This window comes from Leptonychotes weddellii, chromosome 1 (genome assembly GCF_054177405.1).
Source record: "Leptonychotes weddellii isolate Sample4059 chromosome 1, ASM5417740v2, whole genome shotgun sequence".
In the NCBI taxonomy this organism is placed as follows: domain Eukaryota; kingdom Metazoa; phylum Chordata; class Mammalia; order Carnivora; family Phocidae; genus Leptonychotes; species Leptonychotes weddellii.
This window is the reverse complement of record NC_138369.1, coordinates 133,910,669-133,934,362: the sequence shown is the minus strand read 5'-3', so window position 1 is coordinate 133,934,362 and position 23,694 is coordinate 133,910,669. Positions and strand designations below refer to the sequence as shown.

General features: G+C 38.0%; 1 protein-coding gene and 1 long non-coding RNA gene across 4 annotated transcripts; both read right to left on the bottom strand.

Annotated features, from left to right (window-relative positions):
• Positions 1 to 855: 855 nt before the first annotated feature.
• On the bottom strand, positions 856 to 23,430 carry LRRC58 (leucine rich repeat containing 58). Of its 3 annotated transcripts, XM_081833270.1 has the most exons (5): positions 22,931 to 23,430; positions 14,036 to 14,164; positions 13,097 to 13,374; positions 12,833 to 12,911; positions 3,692 to 9,365 (listed from the first exon to the last, which is right to left on the bottom strand). In XM_081833270.1, the coding sequence occupies exons 1-5, from the start codon at positions 23,428 to 23,430 to the stop codon at positions 9,353 to 9,355; spliced, it is 999 nt and encodes a 332-aa protein (XP_081689396.1). In that variant the 3' UTR covers positions 3,692 to 9,352. The 3 variants fall into 3 exon arrangements, with proteins under 3 accessions (XP_081689392.1, XP_081689396.1, XP_030893659.1); XM_081833266.1 differs by lacking the exons at positions 3,692 to 9,365; positions 12,833 to 12,911 and adding an exon at positions 856 to 1,446; XM_031037799.2 differs by lacking the exon at positions 12,833 to 12,911.
• Positions 16,378 to 22,502, bottom strand: LOC145723867 (uncharacterized). The gene is made up of 2 exons (XR_014149216.1): positions 21,591 to 22,502; positions 16,378 to 20,430 (listed from the first exon to the last, which is right to left on the bottom strand). It is a non-coding gene; the product is annotated as an uncharacterized LOC145723867 (long non-coding RNA).
• Positions 23,431 to 23,694: the final 264 nt, after the last annotated feature.

Here is a 23,694-nt window from a genome sequence, read left to right as displayed (position 1 = left end):
AGGAAGGAAGCAGTGACATTTTGGAGCCAGAGGTACAAAAACTGTATCGTGGGTAGCATGCATGTACGTGTGCCTGTATGTGCAAACACACCCGCACACTCACTCACAGACGGGTATGATTAGTGTCCCTCTGCCCCTATGCTGACATAAATGATTTAAAAGTCACCTCCATATCTAATCTGGCTAGTACACATCACAAGAACCTTAAGGAATACTTCCTCTAATGCACCTGGTATTCCTCTGATTCCTTCCTATCCATTAGTCAGTTGCACACATGCCTTTTTTGTGTGACATGCTGCCCTCAGCAGAAATAAAAAAAGTTGTTTCAAAGCTGCCCATTGACATGTCATCCACTACAACAAACCCTTGTTAAGTTACATAAAGGGTAGAATTTTAGTTGCAGATTCAGGGGTAAAGTTCTCATTACTACCTCTGCCCCTGGCTGCATGTGCATTGGCCTAGGAGGAAAGATGAAAAGACCTAAACAGAGATGATTAAAAAGGGTCTAGGGAGTGATGCAAGAACTTACAAATATTTGAGAGCTACCAAAACAGAAAGGAGTTTTGAGCACAGATAATTGTGGACTTAAAATTAGGAAGAAACTCAGAGACCACCGTCAAGGTTACAAGAGGTTAAAATTAACAATAATGACAAACTTTTAAAATTGTAGCTTTATAGCTATAACATAAGTTTAATTTCCAAGTTAAACTTATTTCATGTTTATTTAGTTCAGCTTTTTTTTTTTTTTTTTAGTTCAGCTTTTAAAACACCCAAAGCAACATTTTATACCCAGTCTTTATTTGTAGGAAGAAAATACTCATAATAACATTTTAAGAATATTTTCTTTTCCATGAGTTTCCATGGCTTCATGAATAAGTTTACTTTTCCATTTAAAGCTTCCATATTTATAAAGATCTTAAGAGTGCCTTATTATTCCGATTTAAGCAGTAAAATAATCATACGGTCTCATAGCTGGATCTAAAAGAAACTGCAGTTGAAATTATGCATAGTGCTTATAAAAATGTGTAGTTGAGTTGAACTTACTTTCCTAACATGGAATCTATGTTTATGGATTGCCTATAGTGTTTTCCTCTGGGCAGATGTCTACATTTTCTTATCTTTCCTGGTAATGTCAACCTGTTCCTCACCGCTGCTTAGGATGTTAGCCATGTGTTTATATCTGTGGTCAAAAGAAGCAGTACACAACTTGCTAAGTTTTTCCTCACCCATGGAAAGGTTATCTCTTGCCTTGTGGCTGTAACCTGAAATATTTGACCAAGCCATACTTTGATGAATTTTTCTGATAAAGTTGATCTGTTTGCTGCTTTTGTGTTCCATGATTCAGCAGACATTCTGATGTAGTCGAAGCTGGCTTCAATACGACCAATCCACTTGAATACACCGTCTTATATCCTCCAAGCACTTTCAGTTCAGAAAAGAAAGTGACTGACAAGGAGAAGCAAAGAACATTAGATTAGCAGTCAGTGCCTGGTCTAAAGTAAGTGTTCAATTAAAACACACACACACACACACACAATAAATGGATTCTAGCCCCAGCTCTGTCACTATTTATCTAAGAGAACTTGGGCACCTCACTTCATCACTTTGGGCCCATTTCTTCATCTGTTAAAAACCAGTCCACTGACATCAAGTTACCATGATGGGACTTTCACTTGAGAATTATCATCTTTGCTGGGCAACTGAGTCACCTACAACTTGGGAGCTTCCACAGCTATTGATGCCCAGACTCCATCTCTAGAGATCGGGTTTCAGTTGGTCTGGAGATGGGGATCCATGCATTTTTGTTTGAAAGCCCCCATGATGATTCTAATGTGCAACCAGAATGAGGAACAGCTGCCCAGAAGGAAGCTTTCTAGCATCTTCTTCCTCCCTGTGGGAGAAAGACTAATTCATCTGCTTAGGTGGCCGAAATCTGAAGATAATTGTTCCAGCTTTCTCTTTTGGGCAGCACTACAGGGTTTACAATTTGACCTGACCTCCTTTGGATCTACGGTGTGTTATGGTCAGCCTTGTGGAATGCCACCCAGGGGTGCACAGCCCCGGCAGGAGAAGTCTGTGGTTTTGGTTGGTTACATTCAATTTAAGGAGAATATAAGGAGCCCAATTATGATAAAGCTGGTATTTAGATCCCTTTCTCAAGTCTATGTCAATTTATTAATTTTAAACTCAGAAGAGGGAAAACATACCAACAAACTTTACCAAATCTAGTCCTAACTCAATTGTCATGAGGATTAAATAAAGTAGGTTCTTGAATGCTACCCAGATATTTACTCCTATCTCCAGTTTCCTGCCAGATCTAAAATTCTGAATACTCTGAGAGGTAATGCAGACAGCATCACTTTGATGCTGATTGGCAAGTTACAATGCAGTACTAACACTGTTACTGATTTGTCATAGAATACATTATTATAAAGAAAGCAGAATGCTAGAGTGGATAATAGTGAAGTGGGAATCCAGAGGCTCATGATTCAGACATTTGGAATCCTGGACAAGTCTCTCTGAGCTTAAATTTTTTCATCTCAAACAAGTGAGTTAATTTCAGACCTTTAAAGTTTCTTCTAGCTCTAACATTCTAGAGAATGCTGATGGAATTGCTTATGAAGTTGACAGTGACTGATGTGATGGATAGGACACATCCAAGTCTCACTATCCCCTGAAATGTTCTGGCTTCCTATTTGGTATCTACAGTTAGATAAGCCATTAAAGAAAATTTTCGTCTGACACTTATTCTAAGAACATCCCCAACTGGGCAGGTTAGGGAGTTTTATCCTCAAGAAAGTAAAGAGATCAGAGTTACACCTAATGTTTTTTCTCTTGTGCCCTTCAATTTCTGAGCCTCTCCTCACCAAGAAGCCCTCCGATATACTAACCAGGGAAGTGTTAAGCTTTTTCCCTGTCAGCAAATTTGAAACATGACCTGTTTTGCAGAGTGTGTCTTTCCTACCTATTCTGCTTACCTCAACTCACAACCAGCCACAATTCTTCCAAATTTTGGAATCTAGAAAAATGTCAGGTGTTATAGGGTCACCAAAATAATGGCATTAAAGAACAATACTAAGTACTATAATATTAATATGCTCAGTCAGTACTACTCTGTGTTACAACTGTTTGATTCCAGATTAAACGCAATTAAGTACCTGACCTTCATTAGCAAACTGACCTCACCAACTTCTTATTTGAGCATGCATCCATAAGTCTGTTAAGACTGTGGAAGCAGAAGGAACTATGGTAGAAAGGGACCTAGTCTAATTCATCTTTTATCCTTTGTATCTAGCAAGACAGTAAATGCTAATACATGCCTAATGTATGTATTCATGTATTGAAGAAATTCAAACAGATGAGCAGTGGTACAGCAAGTAATCAGGCCAATACCAACATTATAAGGATTTTAGGGGCGCCTGGGTGGCTCAGTCGTTAAGCGTCTGCCTTTGGCTTAGGTCATGATCCCAGGGTCCTGGGATGGAGCCCCACATTGGGCTCCTTGCCCTGCGGGAAGCCTGCTTCTCCCTCTCCCACTCCCCCTGCTTGTATTCCCTCTCTCGCGCGCTCTCTCTCTCTGTCAAATAATAAAATCTTTAAAAACAAACAAAACATTATAAGGATTTTTTATTTTTTTAACGTAAATTCAATTCAGTTAAAATACTGTTACTTTTCAGAATACAGACTCAAATTCCAAGAAAGCACTTTTAATAAAATAAGGCACAATGTTTAATAAGGCAAAATTCACACAGAGGGTTAATATAACATCACATTTTCTTGTGTGTCCTGTGGGAAAAAAGGAGGTATAGAATTGAAGTAGCTTAAATATTTTTTTTAGAGCATTTACCATTACAAAGTAATATATAAATTTGATGCACTTAAGTATATCTGTCCTGAAAAGAAAATTTAATTGTTGAGTCACATTGATTTACATTTGTTATTATTAAGTTTTAAGTATCTATATACTTATATAGATATTCCTAATTCACAAGATTTCAAATACATAAAACTAAGGAAGAAGACAATGAAATTTAGTAATTTGACTAAAGTAAAAGTACATATATTTTTAATATCCTTTGTCGATACTTTAAAGTCCCAAACTATAAAAAGTTAAAATACTGGTAACTTAAAATATTTCTCCCATAATATTTTTGTTTCTCATGAAAACAAGTGGGCTCAGAAATGCAACAAACACCAATTACAGGCACACAGGGCTCTCCATGATTGTACTGTTGTAAAGTGATTGTTGAAGTTAATATTCCTTTTCAATAACATACATCACATCAATGACCACATCAATGTCAACTGTTTAATAAACGATTCTCTTAAAACATCAGTTGTAGACATAAGAATTAAGCAATTTAGTAATACTTTTGTACCAGCAATAGCACTTTCAATTTTATCCTAATTTCTTCTAACCACAATTCAGAATAAAACAGTTTTATCCAATTTATTCACAGCCAAAGAAAGTAAGTTCTAGTAAATGCACTTAATCAATCTAACCATGGCTTTCTGGTACAATGGTATATACATAACCTCCATTAAACTCATAAATTTTAATATTTACTAGATTGAATACTATACCTTAGGATAAATTGAGACTGACAAATCAAGGGGCAAGCTAGTGTTACAAAGAAACCACTCACAAAATATCCTAGGCCTCACAGCAATAATATCTTTATATCATGCTATTAATATGAAGTTGGTTGGGAACTGCTGTCATCCCTTAGTGGTAGCAGATAAATTTTCTTTATAATATAAAAAAGAATATACCTTCTCACTGATTTTATTTCAGGGGACTCTGATCCTTATGGCTTGACCTTCTCTGATAGTATGCATGATTGGGATTCCCTCTACAAAAGCCCTAGACTCACAGACATTAGGCCCTGTTTTAGGGGAAGGAATCCCTCAGGCCACTCACATTCTTTCTCCCTCGAGTCAAATGCAAAGGGTCATTACCCTGTCACAAACAACTTACTAAATGACACAGTTCCCCAGACTTTGGGTCTACAGTGGAGGATTTAAGGCACACCTTTCTGAAAATAAATGAAGACACTGCTGCCTTTAAAAAGATCACCACTATCATGAAAATACAAAAGTGGATGCTATTAAATTTATCAAATTAATGTTATAAGAGAATAGTGCTTAATACAGAAAGTGACAGTCAAGTACTTTTCTATACAGAGGGAATCAGAACTATGTATCCCAGATCATGTTGCCTAAAAACACGCACATCAGCCTTTACTGTTAACATCCAGCACAACTTAAAAGCTGACTATTTTGGACTAAAGAGGGAGTAACATTTACACTAACATAATAAAATATCTACTTTGGATAAGAAGAGAGGGGATCATTTAAGTAAAAATTAGGTATTTCTAAATAAATGCAGCTTAACTAATTATATACACATTTTATAACTGTTTTGCCTACAAAGGGTCTTATGTAGAATAACTTTTTATATAAATAAATACTGCTAAAATGCTTTAAAAGATCAAACTTTATTTGCACTAATTATTTGCTTAGTATTTTTTTCTTTTTTACATTGTGACAAGGTAAACATAAACCAACGCTGTACGACAAATTCCAGGTTAATGAGGTATTACTTTCTCCCTTTGGAAAGAGCAAGGTTGGCTGTAAGAAAATCCTATTTACTTGCTGGCCCATCATTATGGAGGGATGTGGATAATCTTCCAGTAGCAGAAACCAAAGAAATTTAGTGATAAAGGCTTTCAGATGGTAAATAGGCCTCGTGATTTCAAAACAATTCACTATTACTTTAAAGAACTTTCTTAGCTCAGGGATATCCCTGGGTGTCCGGTGACTCCTCTTTCCCTGCCCTTTGTTATTTTTAAAGATTTCTTTCACTTAATACTCCAGCAATCAGCCTTTTCCTTCTCTTTTTGGTTAAATTGGTATTTATGATGTTTGGTAGAATTGGTCTGCAGTATTACACTGCACTAGTGTGGACTGTCTTTATTTACATTGACATAAAAATTTCTCGAATTTGAGGTACAGTTTACAATGCATCTTTACTTTTACATTTGGTAATTTAAAGTTCCAGATAGTAAGAATTTCAGAATAAGAGACTCCTCTGGCACACATTTAGAAGTAAAATATGAACTAACCTTCAGATCTACCTCTGGTATTCAAATACAAGGAATCCTAAGAACCTTGACTAGCTTGTCCTTAGGTCAGCCAATCCCTGGCACCATGGAAGCAAAATATTGTATCAGCTAATCTTATTTCCTAAAATCCTAGTACTATCCAAACTGAGTTGGTGACACTGAGAATTGGATTCTAGGAATAAAGATTACAAAGAATGTTCAATGTACCCATTTCCATTTCAAATATTAACACTGAAGAATTCCATTCTAAACACATTAATGCTGTGGTTAAGTAGTTTTACCCACAGAAGTTCTGGTCACTGAAACTGTCCAATTGGAGCAATATCAAAAACTTATTTCATTATGAAAATTAGTGTAGATTCTTAAGTCTCAAAAATAAAGTTTATTAACTAGTTTAAACACAAACATATGACTTAGCAACTAAAGAGATAGACTATCATTTCAAATACATAGTCAGCGATATGATTTAGGAGTTGATTACCTGGTTTCTAAATTATCAAGTCCCTTCTATCTCATCTTCTGGCTAATTTCTACAATCACCAGTTATTAAAAAAAAAAAGGGAAGGTAGAGAAGAGAAACAGGGAAAATCTTAGAAATTATTAGCAGCTCTTATAAAAGTTTAGGTCAAAGATTAAAAAAAAGAACTGACAACTGAAATGCAGATTTCAGTTAAAGTCACTAAAGCCAGTTGCACACTGATCTTAGATTTTGAAATGTACATGAACAACAAACAGTTATTGTATATTATGGTATACATCTGCATATATAGCAAAGGCCAGAAACTGCTTCTGGTTGGACCTATTTACATCTGTGAAAGATCAATCAGTACACTTTCTTTCTGGGAAGCCAGAAAGTACTTAATTGTACTTACATACCTCCCAATTTATTTTAAAAAGACTAACTCTTGGAAGATTACCCAAGCTGGTAATGGATTAGGAAGTAAACTGAGGCATTTAAGCCAGAAGAATTCGGTCCTATCAATTTGGGTATTTTCCTATGAATACATTATTTTCTAAGAAAATATGTTATGTATTGATATTAACTAAGTCAGGTACAAAACACTTTGGGCTTCTCACTTAGGCACTGCCTAAGTTATCTTTATCTTTCATAATTTCGTACGCAGCTTGCTGTGGCTCAAATGGAGAAGTAAACAAAGACTCTACATTACTTCCATTTTATGATCTAATCACCCATGTACTACTTTGTTAGGCAGCAGAAACATACTAGATTACTTCTATAGACCTAGAAAATTTCTGAGTCAAAAGGAAAACATATTGTTACATTATAACAAGGTGAAGGGATTCACTCTATAGCAGCGTTTCACAACTGCAGTCATGAAACTCCACGATGTTTCATGAATAACACATAATAAACCTGAACTATCCTACAATATATTTTCTTCTAAAGTAAAAAATAATACACAAGACAAAAACCTAACATATGTACATTATTATTATTATTATACAACAATATGCTTTTAAGAAATGGTGTGCCCCAGTTGTGAATGTCAGGAAGCCCGAAGGGAGATCCTCTGGTATTCTAATGTGTTTCTGACCTACATATTATTGTATAGGTAATGTTTATCAATAAAACATCATTTTATTATTGGTTATCTAATGACTGCTAGTATGTGTTGTGTATTTTATAATATCAACTTATAATTGTACTATTCAATTTTTATTGCAAATTAACTAGTTAATAAAAATTTGGTCATTTCTAATAGCAATTAATTTGTGAAACATTTTTCTGCTATACTCTGGGGATATATTTAACAAATTTCTTTTGTTATCAGTACATTACTTTCAAAAAGTATTCCATAGTTAAACTAGTTTTGGAAATTATTCTATTTCACACAATTTAAAGACTGCTTTAAAGTCTTTACACAAATGATGGCTGCCCATAACTTTATTTGGCTTGTTGTAATGGTTTTCTAGTTTTTTTTTTTTAAATGTAGAGAAAGTTACAGTTCAGTACACACAGCAAAGGAGTCAGACATGACTTAAAAATTTTAAAATCATTTTCCCACTCCTTTAATGCAAGATACAAAGAAGCTTTCTAAGCTTACATCTCTTTTCTGTCAAAAGAAGTCTGACAGATTTTTAAATCAAAAGCTATTATTTTGTCTTATGATGAAAAGATTAATCAAGACTGTTGCTTCCCATTAAGTGTAAAAGTGATTTCCTTACAAAGGGATCACTTCATGTTTAAACAAAAAATTCAAGTTAAGGTGCCATGAGCTCTTATGTCAGATATACAGCTGTTTACCTAGTTCTGTTAAAGCATATTTTAAAGTGTTCTGCATAGTATGTCAGGTTATATAGGCTGCTCTGGCATCGTTCCATGGATAAATTTCTAAAATCTTGCTAGGATTAAGGCACTATAATAGTCATTGCTGGATTACAGAAAGGAAACAGCAATCATATAGAACAAAAGAGCAGAACTGAAGAGTTTTAAAATCCCACATAGAAGTTACATCCCTTACTTTACCAGTTAGCAGGTCACTTGAAAGGGTTAGGTCCTATGTAACCATCTGTGAGCTTATCTGAATAGCTCTGTAATCTAGACACATGGGCAATACAGGAAGGGAGGGCTAATCCTGTTAAGGTATAATGTTCAATCTAAACCCAAGGACAATTCTGGTAATAATTACAGCTCTGATCATTTCTTTCTTCATCTCAACTGTCACAAGTTATACCATTCATGGTTTATTATAGCACTGCTCTTCAGAATGTTCCATTGTGCTGTGTGATTCATGCAAAACTTGAGTGAAAATTGCAAACAATCAGTTAAATTTGAAACCATCATTCAGAGTGAATTATATTCAAAGAATCCAAACATGGAACTGGACTCATTCCTGCTGAATGGGAAGATGAAATGCAAAATCTTTTCCATCATCTCCAACTCTTTCATGGACATTCAAGATGAAGATACGGTTTCTAGTGACGGTTTCTAGTGAACTTCAAAGTCTGTTTTCTTTTCTAATCACCTTTGCTCAGTTCTTTTAATGTTTCACACAACCCTGCATTATTTTCAACCAAGAAGAACTTTCTGCATTCTGTGTGCAGCAACACTAGCTTCGTCCTCCGAGTCAGATTCACTCTGGGATGTGGAGCTGTGAGAGGCGGAACTGCAAGGGGAAGAACACTCTGGGGAGCATAAGTAGTGCATCAGTGGGAGGCGGTACTTCCCACAGAAGTCCACAAATTTAATTTGTCTGACACAGCAGTCAAAGTAGACTCCTGGAGAGAAGAAGGAATTAAGTACAAAATAATCATTACAAAGCAAAGAGCCATTTATTTTTCAACCCCTTCTCCAGCATTCTGAAGAAAAGTCACATATAGTCTCCTTTTCTGTGAATTTTAAGTAGAAGCAATAGTTGCTTCTATAGCTATTTACAGAAATACTAGAAGGCCTAGATGGCAATTTGGCTACTAAGAGAAGGCCAGATAAGATTTATCTTAAAGGGAGCTGGCATTAAAAGGATACTGTTAACTTATTTTCTCTGGGTAACTTGGTGGACAATGGCTGATGGAGAGATTATAGTGTTTAGTTCTTCCACCATCCTCCAAGCTACTCCTTGGTACTACCCTACAGTCAAGAAGCTTAAAAAAACCCCACAAGGGGCACCTCGGTGGCTCAGCTGGTTAAGCGACTGCCTTCGGCTCAGGTCATGATGCCAGGAGAGTCTGCTTATCCCTCTCCTTCTGCTCCTCCCCACCGCTCGTGCTCTCATGCTCTCTCTCTCTCTAATAAATAAATAAAATCTTAAAAAAACCCCACAAAACTCCTTTAATGATCTTAAAAGATTAGTTGTTACAAAAATTGCAGAAAAGAGATCACTTTTGGTATTTTGTTCTTATGTATTGGGAAGGGAAAATTAAAAGAAACAAAATACCATCTTACATTTCCACCGGCTCTAAATCTACAGGTTTCAAAGCTGTTTCATGAATGATCTCACTTGATTCTCACATAATTATATATTGTTAGGTAGACTGAAACAGTATTCACCTTTTTTGATTCCTAATTTAGTGCTCCTGAGCTGGGCCCTTCAGCTAAGTAAAACTATAGCTACAGCTGAGAGGAAAGCAGAGGTTACTGTGGCTCAGGGTTCAGTGTAACTGGAACACCTACAATTCTGGGTCCCATCACCTTTCTGCAGAGCAATCTCAACCTCTATACTCTAAGATTCCTCCGGCACGAACTACTCTATGTGTATCACATAAGGCTCTAAACTAAGAAAATGTGGTTCAAGCAAAGGAGAAACAATGATTTCTATTTATCTTTTTCCCCCATTAACTTTCTAATTTTCTGATCCTGTAGTCAGTATAATTCATAGTTTAAAAAGGGGATTTCATGGTATGTTACTTTGAACAATTTAGGAAAGTATATAAATGCAATAAACGGGTCAATCAATATTGATAGTAAATCCCCCAAAATGTGTTAGCATCCTAAAAGAAGAAGGAAGTAATAAAATAAAGCATTATAGAGTTACCATGAGCTAAAACAGTACAATACTACCTTGTCATTCCTATGATCTCAGATTCTACAAAGACAAAAAAATCTCTCAAAATATAAATTTACGTTTGCTGGGGCACCCACGTGGCTCAGTTGGTTAAGATTTTGACTCTGGTTATGGCTCAGGTGGTGATCTCAGGGGTCGTGAGATCGAGCCCGTGCCCCACCCCACCTCGGGCTCTGTGCTCAGTGGGGAGTCTGCTTGAAGATTCTCTCTCTCTGCCCCTCCCTCAACTTACACACTCAAGCTCTCTCTCTAAAATAAGTAAGTAAATCTTAAAAAAAAAAAAATTTACTTTTGTTTAACTCAGTGTTCAATAGCTAATGAGTCTGAGGGGGAAAACATCACTGGTTCAATTTTTGTATAATCTCGACTTTTAAACTAATAATTTTTGAAGTACATTTGTTTCTAAGATAAATAACATATCGGTATACTAAAAAAGTCATTTAAAAAAGCATTTAAAAAGAAAAGAGAATTCTTGTAGAGGTCCATTTTTAGAATTCAAAGAAGAGATCAGACACAGATTATTATGCCGTAAGGCCTGATGTGAATGCTATCCCTCACCACTGTTAAAGCCAACTTGGGGGATGCCTGGGTGGTTCAGTCAGTTAAGCGTCTGCTTTCAGCTCAGGTCATGATCCCAGGGTCCTGGGATCAAGTCCCACATCAGGCTCCTTGCTTGGGGAGGAGCCTGCTTCTCCCCCTGCTTGTGCACATGCTCTCTCTCTGACAAATAAATAAATAAATCTTCCAAAAAAAAAAAAGCCAACTTGGGAAAGGAGAGCTACAGAGAAGAGCTTAAGCACTTCTAATCTGGCACAGCACAGGACCTTCCATTTCTAAGAGTGGCCAGAAATGGCCTAGAGGGTCATCTTTTTTAAACCAAGAGTGTCTTTTTTATTTTTTAATATTCTTTGAAAAATTTAAATCATTTTCTCTCTTTTAACCTTCAAACAGTTTTAAGACACAATGGGAGTTCCAGGGAAAATCTCACCTGGCTCTGATCATCATGATGTAGCATTTCCTCAGCACCTACATTTCTCCTACAACGGTAAAAACCCTTCTGTACTCCCATTAGATTGGATTTTTAAAAAGCAGTCTTTTATGAGAGAGCCAAAATAAAACGACCTGCTATCTGTCACCAGCTCCCACCCACACACCCTGGCACTTCAGACCTTCATAACTGGGCCTCAATGTATCTTTTACTCTTCTCTCATGTACTTCCCTAACTTTTTACAGAAATACTAGAGCCAAACTGTATATTTGAGCCAAATTATTACTCATCCAATATTGTGCCCCATACTGTTTTGTCTCCAATTTTGCTCTCTCCAACTGAAAAGTTTCCTATCCTCAATCTTACTTACCATATCAAAATCCAACTCATACTTTAAGAATCAGCTCATTTTTTCCAGATCTAATTACATGTATCCTCCTCTCCCTCCTTTGATTTCCAACAGTACTTTGAATTTCTATTTTACTCTGCCTTGCAGTCTATCATTTCTTTAATTCTCTCCAAATGCTATAAACTCAAGACTTTTTTTTTTTTTTTAAAGATTTTATCTATTTATTTGACAGAGGCAGAGACAGCGAGAGGAGGAACACAAGAAGGGGGAGTGGGAGAGGGAGAAGCAGGCCTCCCGCCAAGCAGGGAGCCCGATGCGGGACTCGATCCCAGGACCCTGGGATCATGACCTGAGCCGAAGGCAGTCGCTTAACCAACTGAGCCACCCAGGCGCCCAAGACTTTTTTTTTTTAAAGATTTTATTTATTTGTCTCAGAGAGAGAGAGTGCGCGCAAGCACAGGCAGGGGGAGCAACAGGCAGAGGGAGAAGCAGACTCCCTGCTGAGCAGGGAGCCTGATGCAGCACTCAATCCCAGAACCCTGGGATCATGACCTGAGCCAAAGGCAGACGATTAACCGACTGAGCCACCCAGGTGTCCCTAAATTCAAGAAATTTTGAGCCTGGATTTACAAGAATATAAAAGTCTAGGGTACATTCCAAAATTGGCACATTCAGCCCATTCTCCTACATCCTGAATCATAATCTATGAAGGTACCTGATACTCAGAACAGTGGGTCTAGGAAAATGTCCATCAAATAAATATGAAAAGTGGCTAAACATTTTGGAGACTCGTTTTAAACTGTTAGGACTGTTTATGCTTCCTTTGTGTTTCCTCTTATTTTACCACCTTATTCTACTATCTTGTGACAGTTCCAAGACACGATGAGACTTTCTGGGTATTTTCCTTCTGTATGAATTGTAAAGCACTAAAAAAAAAAGAAAGGGAGAGGAAGGAGAAAAGTCTTACTTTACTGGTAAAAGGGTGAAAGGATAAGGGAAACAGAAAGAGGCTAAATGCCTTTCTCTGAAAGATGACTACTTAAAAACACTTAGATCATCAATATAAAAAATAGCTAAATGAGTGGGAAACATATACACTGAATTAACTTACCTCCACACTTTGGGTTTGGGCAATTGCTGGCTAAACTCAAGTATCTAAGAAGATTCTCAGGAAGATCGTAGGGAGTGTAGGAAATATTTCGAATTTTAATGGTCCGTGCAGCTAATTCCAGGAGAGTTGGAGGGTCATAGGTTAAATCTCTAACAAAACGAACAACTAATGGATTTCCTCGCAAACTCAATTCTTCCAAATGAACAAGGCTGAGGATCTCTCGAGGCAGGTATGTCAGCAAGTTATTGTGAAGACTGAGGGAACGAAGCGAATGCAACCTACAATGAATGCAGTACAAAAATCAATGGCAGCGAGCAAGCTAACTACCAAGAAAGCTAAGCAAAGAACTTGATTTTCCCATGAGGATAAGCAATTAAGGCCAACAGAAGAGGTAAAATAAAAAGGAGCTGAAACTAGACCAGAGTGTAGACTTGTAAATATCATGAGATGATATTTGCCCATGGGATCTTAGAGAATGTAGAATAATAATCAGTATTCTGATGTGCCAGCCTGACATAAATGCTAGATTTAAAGATTTTTTAGCATGATTTATCATTCAGATACCTATAAGAAGAAAGATTTAAAATGCAATAGAAATCAAGATCCTTCACATTATGTCATGATAGGAATGTTTCATATCAAATATAAAATCAGTAAAATTCCATAAAACCTGGGGAAATCTATGCCAAATTACTCTATTTTTGATTAGAGAAAATAGGCTAAACAAATATTTTGAGACATAAACCAACACATTTAAAAGTAATGTTAAAAATAAGCAACTCAACTCACAGCAAACCTCAGAACTGTAATTCTCATGTACCATTTACTTTGAGAATGCCTAATTTTCTTCTACATATATAAAACATGTGGGATGAATGCAGGACAAAAATTCCTAAGCAAGGATCTCTGTGTATACTTAGCCTGCCTGAAACTACTCACTGTGAAAGCTGAGGAGGCACACTTTGGATTTTGTTGTCACATAATACCAAGTAACTTAGAGAAGGCAGATTTGCTAATTCTGGTGGGATTTCTTTGATGAAGTTTCCTCCGAGATATAAACACTCTAAACTGTAAAAATAAATGAACAAAAACAAAAATGTAAACAAAAGTTGGACAAGACATCCCAATGTTTTTATTACAACAAACACATTTCATTTATTCATTCAGCAAATGTTTTACTTAGGATCTGCTATATGCTATACAGGCTCTAGAGAAATAATGCAATCTTCAGAGAGCTTATATTACAGGTAAGCAGGTAAGACAGGGTATTGTTAGACCATATTATAATTAAACACAAAACAAGGCCAAAAGTGAGTATAACATGATTAAAATACCAAAATAAGCAGAGCAATCCATAAATGATAAAGGAGTTTAAAAAAATTGAGAAGTAAGAAAAGGACACAGTACTTGGGATTGGGAAAGGCTTCGCAAAAGTTTGTGACTTCAGATGGACCATGAATTTAGTCCTTGCAGCTGGGAGGAAATAAGACACTTCAGGTTGGAAGGGAGGGCTTTTATGGGACAATGGACACATCTTTTAACACAGAAGGGCAGAGTTCCTATTGAAGAATCCAGAGAAAAGGCTGAAGAAAAGCCGGATTATACGAAGCCTGAATTTTGTGCTGTAGGCATGGATTTGGTGCACTTTTAGGCAATGGAAAAACCACTATCTTTTTCTGAAAAGAATGGGAAAACATGGATGAACTCTAAATTTCTTCTTTGTTCTTACTATAGCAAAAGCATTCTTCAGGAGCTATCTAAATAAATTGTGTAAAACTGACCACTATCATGAAATTAAAGCTCCAGATACTTACCTTATTTTCCATCAAGTTAACCACATTTTAGACATAGCACATATTGCACCAAAATGCACTGCTACTTTTTGTGGTGTTGACTGTAGAAAGGCTTTCTCCAAAAGATTTTTGCAGGGAGTAGCAGAATCAGTTCTTATAAGATATATAATTAAAATGTATACATACAGACTTTTTCCATTACAATGTTACTTTTGTATTCCTGTTAAATCTGCTAATTCAATGGACACTAGCATTCTTTTTTTTTTTTTTTTTTTTTGAGAGAGAATGAGATAGAGAAAGAGAGCATGAGAGGGGGGAGGGTGAGAGGGAGAAGCAGACTCCCCGCTGAGCAGGGAGCCCGATGCGGGACTCGATCCTGGGACTCCAGGATCATGACCTGAGCCGAAGGCAGTCACTTAACCAACTGAGCCACCCAGGCGCCCGACACTAGCATTCTTTTAAGACACCTCTGAATGTGGGAAAAAATAGCCTACTAAACTATTACCCAAACTTCCAGGGTAAGAATTACCTGTGATACTTTTAAAGCTACAAATTCTAGGTCCCATCCAGATTCACTAAATCAGAGTTCCAGGGGAAGATTTTAGTATATAAGGTTAAAAGATAGAGTAGGATTAAAAAGGTAAAGCCAAGTTACTCTGCAGGGCTACAGCTGATTATAAATCCATAATTAGCAAATTAAGAGTACTTCTTACCATATAATCCTGGCAGCACTTATTATTATTGTTTGCTTTAATTTTTTTTTTTAACTATTTGATTGTGTGAAAAATGATACCATTCTGTTCTTTTAATTTGCAGTTCTCTAGTTATTAGTGAATTAAGCATCTCTGTATATATTTTTGGTCATTTGTGTATCTTTAGAGAATTGCCTGTTCCTATTCTTTACTCATTTTTCTCACAGGTTTTATGGCTTTCTCTTAATTTGTTGGGAGCTTTGTTGTTAAATATATGTTCCGCATAACCTTGTTCTTCTGTGGCCTAGAGCACAGAATTTGTTCACATTTTGTATGTGAAAATGAATGTGGAGCTACTAGTATTGAACTTATTAACTGCAATTCAAAATTTTTATAGCATCTATTATTTTGCCTTCTTGCTCTGGTGGTTAGTCTTCTACCAGAACCATAGTTTTCCTTCTTCCCTTTATAATTACCAAGTTTTGCTCTTTCCCCTGAAAATACAGAGGCTATAATGCAAATAAATCCTTGCTGAACTGCTCCTTAACTCATATGAAACATTTCTCTTTTTTCCTTTTAATCCATTTGCCTTAAAATCTATTTCTTTTAATTATCAATATTGTGTCTCAATTTTATTTTTGTTCGTATTTATTTCATTTAAACCACCATTCACCAGTATAAGAACTTAAGCCATTTACTTATTCTTGTTATGCCCTAGGTTCTTCCTCTTCAAAATGGAATAATATTATACATCACATAAAGTGCCTAGTTAACAAATACGAACTAGGCATCTACCACGTGCCAGGCACCATTCCAGGGAACACAGTATAAACAAGACCAAGTTCTTTACTTTATAATCTTGTGAGATAGACAATAAATCAGCGAATGTGTATGTATTATGTCTGAGAGCTTTAAGTGTTACCTCCCTAAAAAGGGAGGTAATCAGATGGTTAGTTATGGAAGTGAAATTCTAGACAGGGTGGTTAAGAAAGGTTTCTTTTAGATGACATGTGAACAGAGATCAGAATGAAATGAATGAGTACAAATTCCAAAGGTAGAAAATGCTTGGTGTGTTGCCAGTTGTGGGTACATCAGAGTGGTAGATGGGGGACAGTGGTGGTCAGACAGGTAGCATGGTAAGGCCAGATCACAGGGGGCCTTTTGGGCCTCAGTAAGGATTTTGAATTTTATCCTAAGTAGGAAGGGTTTTGAACAAAGTTGTGTAACTTGACTTACACTTTACAAAGATCACTATGGCTACTGTGTGGAAAGTAGTTTGGTAAGTGGTGGGGAGAGGAGAGTACAATGGGAGAAGTGGAAGTAGGATGACTAGACTGGAGCCTTATGCAGTAGTGCAGATGTGAAACAGTAGAGATTTGCTTGGTACATCTTCTTCTATCCTATTACTTTTACCTTATTGAGGTATTTCTATTTTAAGTGTAACTCTTATAAGCAGGATGCAACTTGATTTTGTAAGTTTAGACTTGTGTTTTCTATTACCACAGTATATCTAAATATCTTTTTTCTCTTCTGCTCTTTTGTGTATTTCATTCAAATTTCCTTTCTTCCCATTCCCCCTCTACTATTTTGAACTGTATGTGCTATTTCTATCTTGCTAGTAGTTACCCCTTGAATTTCCTTTGCTCTCCCTCTCACTCCCAAACACACATCCATGCTTTCTGTCCTTCTCTTCATATCATTTAGAATTAGTTCTACCTTGATTTGAAAATAAATTTAAATTTATTTCCAATTAATAATTATTCAGATTCATCAATCTGTTTTACCAATTTCTTTGTTCACCATTGTTTCTGGAGCTTGTTATTTCTTTTTTCTTTTTCTTTTTTTATAACTCTGAATTTTACTAAAATTAGTTCTGATACCCAAAAATAGGTTGGCCCTAGATAAGCCTGCTTTCAAGCTTTGAAGTACAAGCCTGCTAGTAAAGATCTTGCTATTTCTTTTAAAGTCCATTTTTTCTTGGAGTATATATTTAACAAAGACCCATGGTTGTTAATTTTTGAATTCTTTGTCTTTAATGTTTTTATCTCTTTCCTTCACTGTTGAGTAACAGCTTGGCTAGGCATAAAATTCTAGGTTGACATTACTTTTCCTTAGCACTAAGAAGATACTATTCTATTATCTTACTACAGCCAGTATTATTACTGTTCCTTTGTAGGTAATCGTTTTTTTTATTAGGAGCTGTTAGGGTCTTTTTCTCTCTATTCTAAAGTTTTACTATGATGTTTCAAGATATCAGTTTAGAGAGCTCTTGTGGAAAATTGGTAGAGTCCAATTGTGGAAAATTGTCAGCTACTATTACATCAAACATAGCCTCTCCTACATTTTCTCTATTCTCTTTCTAAAATTCCTACTAAACAGCTGTTTGAACTTCAGGATCAATTTTACATGAAAGAAACCTTTCTTTCATACTCTCCATTTCTTTCTTTTTTTTTTAAAGATTTATTTATTTGAGAAAGAGAGAGTGAGAGAGACAGAGAGAGAGCACACAAGCAGGGAGGGGGCAGAGGGAGAGGGAGCTGACTTCCAGCTGAGCGGGGAGCCTGATGCAGCAGGGCTAGATCCTAGGACTCTGGGTTACGACCTGAGCCACCCAGGTACCCCTGTACTCTCCATTTCTTTATCTTTTTGTGCTGCATTCCAGGAGAATGCCTCAGTAAGATCTTTTGGCTTAATGATTCATTCATCAGCTGACTTCAGTATACTATTCAGCACACTGAGTTCATAATTAAATTTTTTTTTTTTCATTTCTAGGAATTCTAACTGGGGTTTTCATAATTGTTGGTTTTTAACTTTCTTATTCTTGTTTCATTGATGAAGTTCCTGCCTTTACCTTTCTCAAGTTAGAAAACATACTTTAAAGTCCTTTAAAGAGTATCTTATATGTATTTTCTCAGGTACAATTTCTTTCATTTGCTGAGTGTCTGTTATTTCATCATCTCAGACTTCCTTGATATGTAGTGATTTAAAAAGCTAACTTGAATCTGAAGTTTTGTCATTTTAAAAATATATTCATACTTTTTTCCTATTTCTGATTGTGCAAATCTTTCCAAGATTGCATCTCTCTTTTGAATTATAATGCTTAGTAGAGGCAGACAACTTTAATTCTGATATATTTTTTTCTCTTTCAAAGAATATCTTGTAGCAAAAATCAACTGTTTGGATATAAGACTGAATTCTCCTACACATAAGTATCTGAGCACTGGTTAAAAAAGAAAGAAAAAGTTCCTGAGCAGGATTTTTTGTTCTACCAAATATGGTATAAGTTAATGCTTGGTTACTCAGAAATCTCTTTTTCAAAGAGGGGAGCTACTAGAATAGAATGGAACAAAAGAGAGTAGAATAGAAAGAACATTTGAAATCCAAATCACAGAAATTATCCTGGAAAAGGAACTATTTTAATGAGAAGACTACCTGGGGAAAAATTTAGCAATCTTGGGAATCCTTTGATAAAGATTTCAATAGTCAAATAATAAATAACAATTTGCAACAGAATCTAATGATGGAGAAAAGAAAATAAGGTGAAGAAAGGGAAGAGTGATTCTGAGAGCAAATTTAAATCTTGTCCTTTCTATTTGTTTAAGTCAAGAACTGAGAGAAATTAGTGTCTGGTTGTCAGTTATGACTCAATGTCTGCTTCTATCAATGCTTTGGAGTGTACACAGAAAGAAAGGATGCCAAACCTTAGTAGTTACTGTGACTTTATCAGAAAAGTATCTGATGTTCTAAAATATAACTAAGCCTACTATTTCAAAATCATATAAATTCTCTGTGGGTATCATTAATCAGAGTACACAACCAGCATATTAAATTTACACTTTCAGACCTATTTCTCATTTTGAAACTCAAATAATTTCCAAAGTTCTAGGGACTTGAAGCCTTTCAATTATTTGGGCAAACTAAACACACTCTACTGTTTCCAAAAATGCTTTTGAAAGGAGAAAACAAACTACTGTTGAATGTTAAGCAAAACTGTAGTGTTTAAAAGTTCTTGTGATGTATTTTTGTCAACATTGCACTTCTGTTCATCGGGCTTGGAACAATTCTATTTTTTCGTGACAAACATTGAAACAGAAAACTCATTCACAGAATTCACAGAATTCTTCCTTTCCTTTCTGTTTAGCATTAACACACCAATGTTAAATTTGCTTCTTGGAAAGTATCTTGATTCTCCAATCCTTAGGGATACTGAAGTGGGTGCCTTTTCTCTAGCAAGGGCCAATGACCCACTGAAAAAACAGACGAGGCCCTTAGTGCCAACAACTTTAACCACAGGTCTAAGTAGAAAATGTTTTGCTCCTCCACCCAAATAAAAATGACATTAAGAGGGGCGACTGGGTGCTCAGTCAGTTAAGTGTCTGCCTTCAGCTCAGGTCATGATCTCAGAGTCCTGGGATTGAGCCCCGCATCAGGCTCCTTGCTCAGTGGGGAGCCTGCTTCTCCCTTTCCCTCTGCCTGCCACTCCCCCTGCTTGTGCTCTCTCTCGTTTGCTATCTCTTTCTCTCTGTCAAATAAATAAATATTTTAAAAAGTGACATTAAGAATAACAAAAATATAAATTCGTTCTACATTATGGTTGGTTAAAGGGAGATGGAATTATAGTGAGGCAGCTTTGTACAAGAAGGCAGGAAACAGGTAGAGAAACACAGAGAGATAAGAACTATACATCTGTGGATAAAGAAAGTAGTTTTCTTGAGGTAGCATCCCCATATCGAATCATTTTCAAATACTATCACTCACCACAAGCTTTTAAAGTACATGAACCACATGAATCTCATTGTCACTATCTGGCTTCAAGCAAGTGACTGATACTAAATCTCAGTGTCCTCATCTGTTAAAAAAAAAAAAGGGAGGGGGGTGAATCAGGCCATTGCCCAGGTTGTTTCTACTTCTAAGATTGTATTTCTACACGACCCTTTTAGCCTACACTCAACTAGAGTTTCAATTTGGAGCATGGCCTAAACCTTTACTGATTCTTATCAGTAAAGAGAAATGGAGCATAAAACTGAAAAAAGGAAACACTGACAAAGATCCCACACACAACTGGAGCCAAAGGTACAATGACCAAAAAGCATAGTTTATTGGCTAGAAAATCAGGTAAACCAGGAAAGAGTTTTGACCAATCCTCCTGATCACATATGCAACAGAAGTCAGAAGGATTAGGTTCTAGCCCTATTCTGTCACAGCGGAAAATTCTTGGGTCTGGATTCAGAGATCCCAGAGATCAAATCCAGTTCCACCACTCACTGGCTTTGGGTTCTTATAACTTAACCTCTCAAAGCCTCAGTTTCTTCCTCTCATCTCACATAGGCATTGTGAGAATTAAAAAGGATATTTAGAGCCTCTACTACAGGGCCTACAGCATTGTAAGTACTCAATAAATAGGATTTTTGCCTACCTTTTTCCCCATGTGATGGAAATAATTGCTCTAGGTTTTTCTTAGTATATTAAGACTCAAATGAGAAGGTTGGAATTATGTAACTTCAAAACTAGGAGGAACCAAGGACTGTCAATTTTATGTCTAAATCTCTTTCCAACTTTTCTATTTCTTAATATCTCTCTTAGCATCACACAGGTGTAAGTGACCATCATCTCTCATTCTACTAGAATGACCTCCTTCTAACCAGCCCTCAAAATCTCGTCTCTCCACCCTCTCCCCATTCCATTGCTGCACAGCAACAAGGCTGATGTGCTTAAAACTTTTCCTGTGTGTACTTAGAATAAAATCCAAACTTTACCATGGCCTTCAAGATCCAACATGGCCTGGGACTGGTCCAAGTTTCTATTTGCCAACTTTCACTCTTGGCCACTTTCTCACTATGCTCTAGTACAATGTCCTCCTTTCAAAATGTTGGCCTTCAGTCCCTCTCGCCTTCCGGCTTTTACATGCACTGTTCCTTTTACCTAGACTGATCCCACCCCACCCTCTCCTAGTTAATTCTTATTCTTCCTTCAAAATTCTCAATTCTCCATTCTCAATTCAAATGTTACCTGTTCAAGGACCAAACTAAGTCAGGTCCCTCTGTTATTTCAAGGCATTCCGTTTGTCTTCATACAACTTTTCAAAACTGTAATCAAAAAATGAGGTTTATAATTCGTTGTTTAATGTCTCCTATTAGTATGTTAACTCCATGAAAACAGGACCATGTTTACCACTGCATCCCCAGTACCTAGGACAGTGCCTGACACATGGTAAGTACTTCATAAATATCTGTTGATGAGTCAATGGACATCTTGTCCAAATGCCTTATTTTGCAGATTAGGAAGCTGTGGTTAGGATATGTTAAGTGACCTGCCTAAGGCTGGGACACCAAGAGTTCTTATTCTCAGGTCAATGTTCTTTTCACTACACTTACCTGTTTCTAGCTCTAAAATTCTGTTATCCCAGAAAACTCAACAAAGGATGTGAAAATATTTTACAGATGACAAACATTTTGTTTTTTTTTTCACTTTGGACAATACACTTGCTTTTGCTCTATTTCTCACACCCCTGCAGAGCACTTTTAGGAGACTTTTGCTATCCTGCCTCTCTGCTTCCTCTTTCCATTTAATTCAACATATATTTACTGAATAATCTAGTGGGTGAGGCAGACCTCTGAACAAGGAATTATAATCAATAAGGTAAATGCAATGGCAGGATGAATGAGGTACACAGGAAGTACAGTTCAGTCAATAATTGTCCAGGAACCAGTAAAGGAAGAAAACAGACAACTCTGGCAATAGGTTCTGAAGGATGAATAGGAGTTTGCCAGGTGCAGGCAACATTCCAGGCAAAGGGAACTGCGCATGAACAGAGGCCCTGCATCCATTCACCACATATTTAGTAAGTGCCCATAAGGTGTTGGTAAACTGCATGACTCACTGAATTTCACAAACAGTGCTAGTATTGCTACAGATAAAGGATAGCAGGAAATGGAGTGGAAAGCAAGGGTTTGGTCAGAGTATCTTGTTTGTCACGCTAAAAGGCATGAAAAACCACCACAGACGTCAAAGCAAGGAAGTGACCACCTCAGACTGACATTTGTTTGAGTACCTACTCAGTTGGGATCACTCCCCCCACACCCGGAACCCAAGAAAAAAGAAAAATTGCCTCGAAAATCTACTTAGGGCAAACACAGTCCCAAACGCTGTCACACACGCGATCTTACCGGATCTTCACTTACAACTCGCAGAGATGGCCGGGCAGTGATCACTGCCAAAGAGTTAAAGAGCGAGCCTGGAAGCAGACGGTTGGTTACGTGACAAATGACCAGCGCCAAGACAAGCCTAGCGCTCCGGGGCTCCTGGACACCGCCCCAGGCTTCCCTACTCTGGGGCAGGGGCCCGCTCACCTCTGCAAGTTCTCGATCTCGCCCGGGATGCTCTGCAGCTGGTTGCCACCCAGGCTGAGGGTCTGCAGCGCGCGCAGCTCCAGCAACGACGCGGGCACCTCCTGGAAGCAGTTCCCGCTGAGGTTGAGCACCTGGAGGCTGCGGCAGAGCGGCGACTGGGCCAGGCCCTTGGGCAGCGCGCCGGGCCCGCCGAGCCGGTTGTTCTTGGCCAGCAGCGTGCGGAGGCCGCTCAGCGCGAGCAGCTCTGGCCCGAGCGCGGTCAACGCGTTGCCGCTCACGTCCAACAGCTGGAGGTGCGGGAAGCCGCTGCATAACGCCCGCGGCAGCGACACCAGACGGTTATGAGGCAGTAGCAGCCGGAGCAGCGCCTCACGGGCGCCGCGCCGCTCTTCGCCCCGCGCCTCCAGCTCCAACTCCAGAGTCTCCGGGGACACGCTGAGGCGGGACAAGTTCAGTTCGGCCTCCCCCGCCGTGGCCACCGCCGCTCCGGCCTCCTCCATCCCGGCCGCCGCGGGGCGCCTGGCCCCGGAACCGAAGGGCGCCCCGCGCGATCCACAGGCCGGGAGCTCCGCGGCGCCCCGGAACCTGAACCGAGGGCTGCGTCGGAAGTGGCGCGGGCGGGCGCTAACCCCGCGCGCCCCAGCCGAGTCACGCGACGCCAGGCGGCGGGGTGCGCGCGCCGCTCGGGGGGCCGGGCTGCGTCTCACGTGGCGCGCGGCACGGAGAAGGGGTGCGGGCGGGGGCGGAGGGCGGGTGGCCGCGAA

Coding starts and splice junctions, on each gene's coding strand:
- LRRC58 (XM_081833266.1), bottom strand. CDS start 23,430: ATGGAGGAGGCCGGAGCGGCGGTGGCCACGGCGGGGGAGGCCGAACTG. Junction 13,375..14,035: donor GTGCCTCCTCAGCTTTCACA/GTGAGTAGTTTC, acceptor CATTCATTGTAG/GTTGCATTCGCTTCGTTCCC. Junction 1,447..13,096: donor CCCAAACCCAAAGTGTGGAG/GTAAGTTAATTC, acceptor TCTCCTTGTCAG/TCACTTTCTTTTCTGAACTG.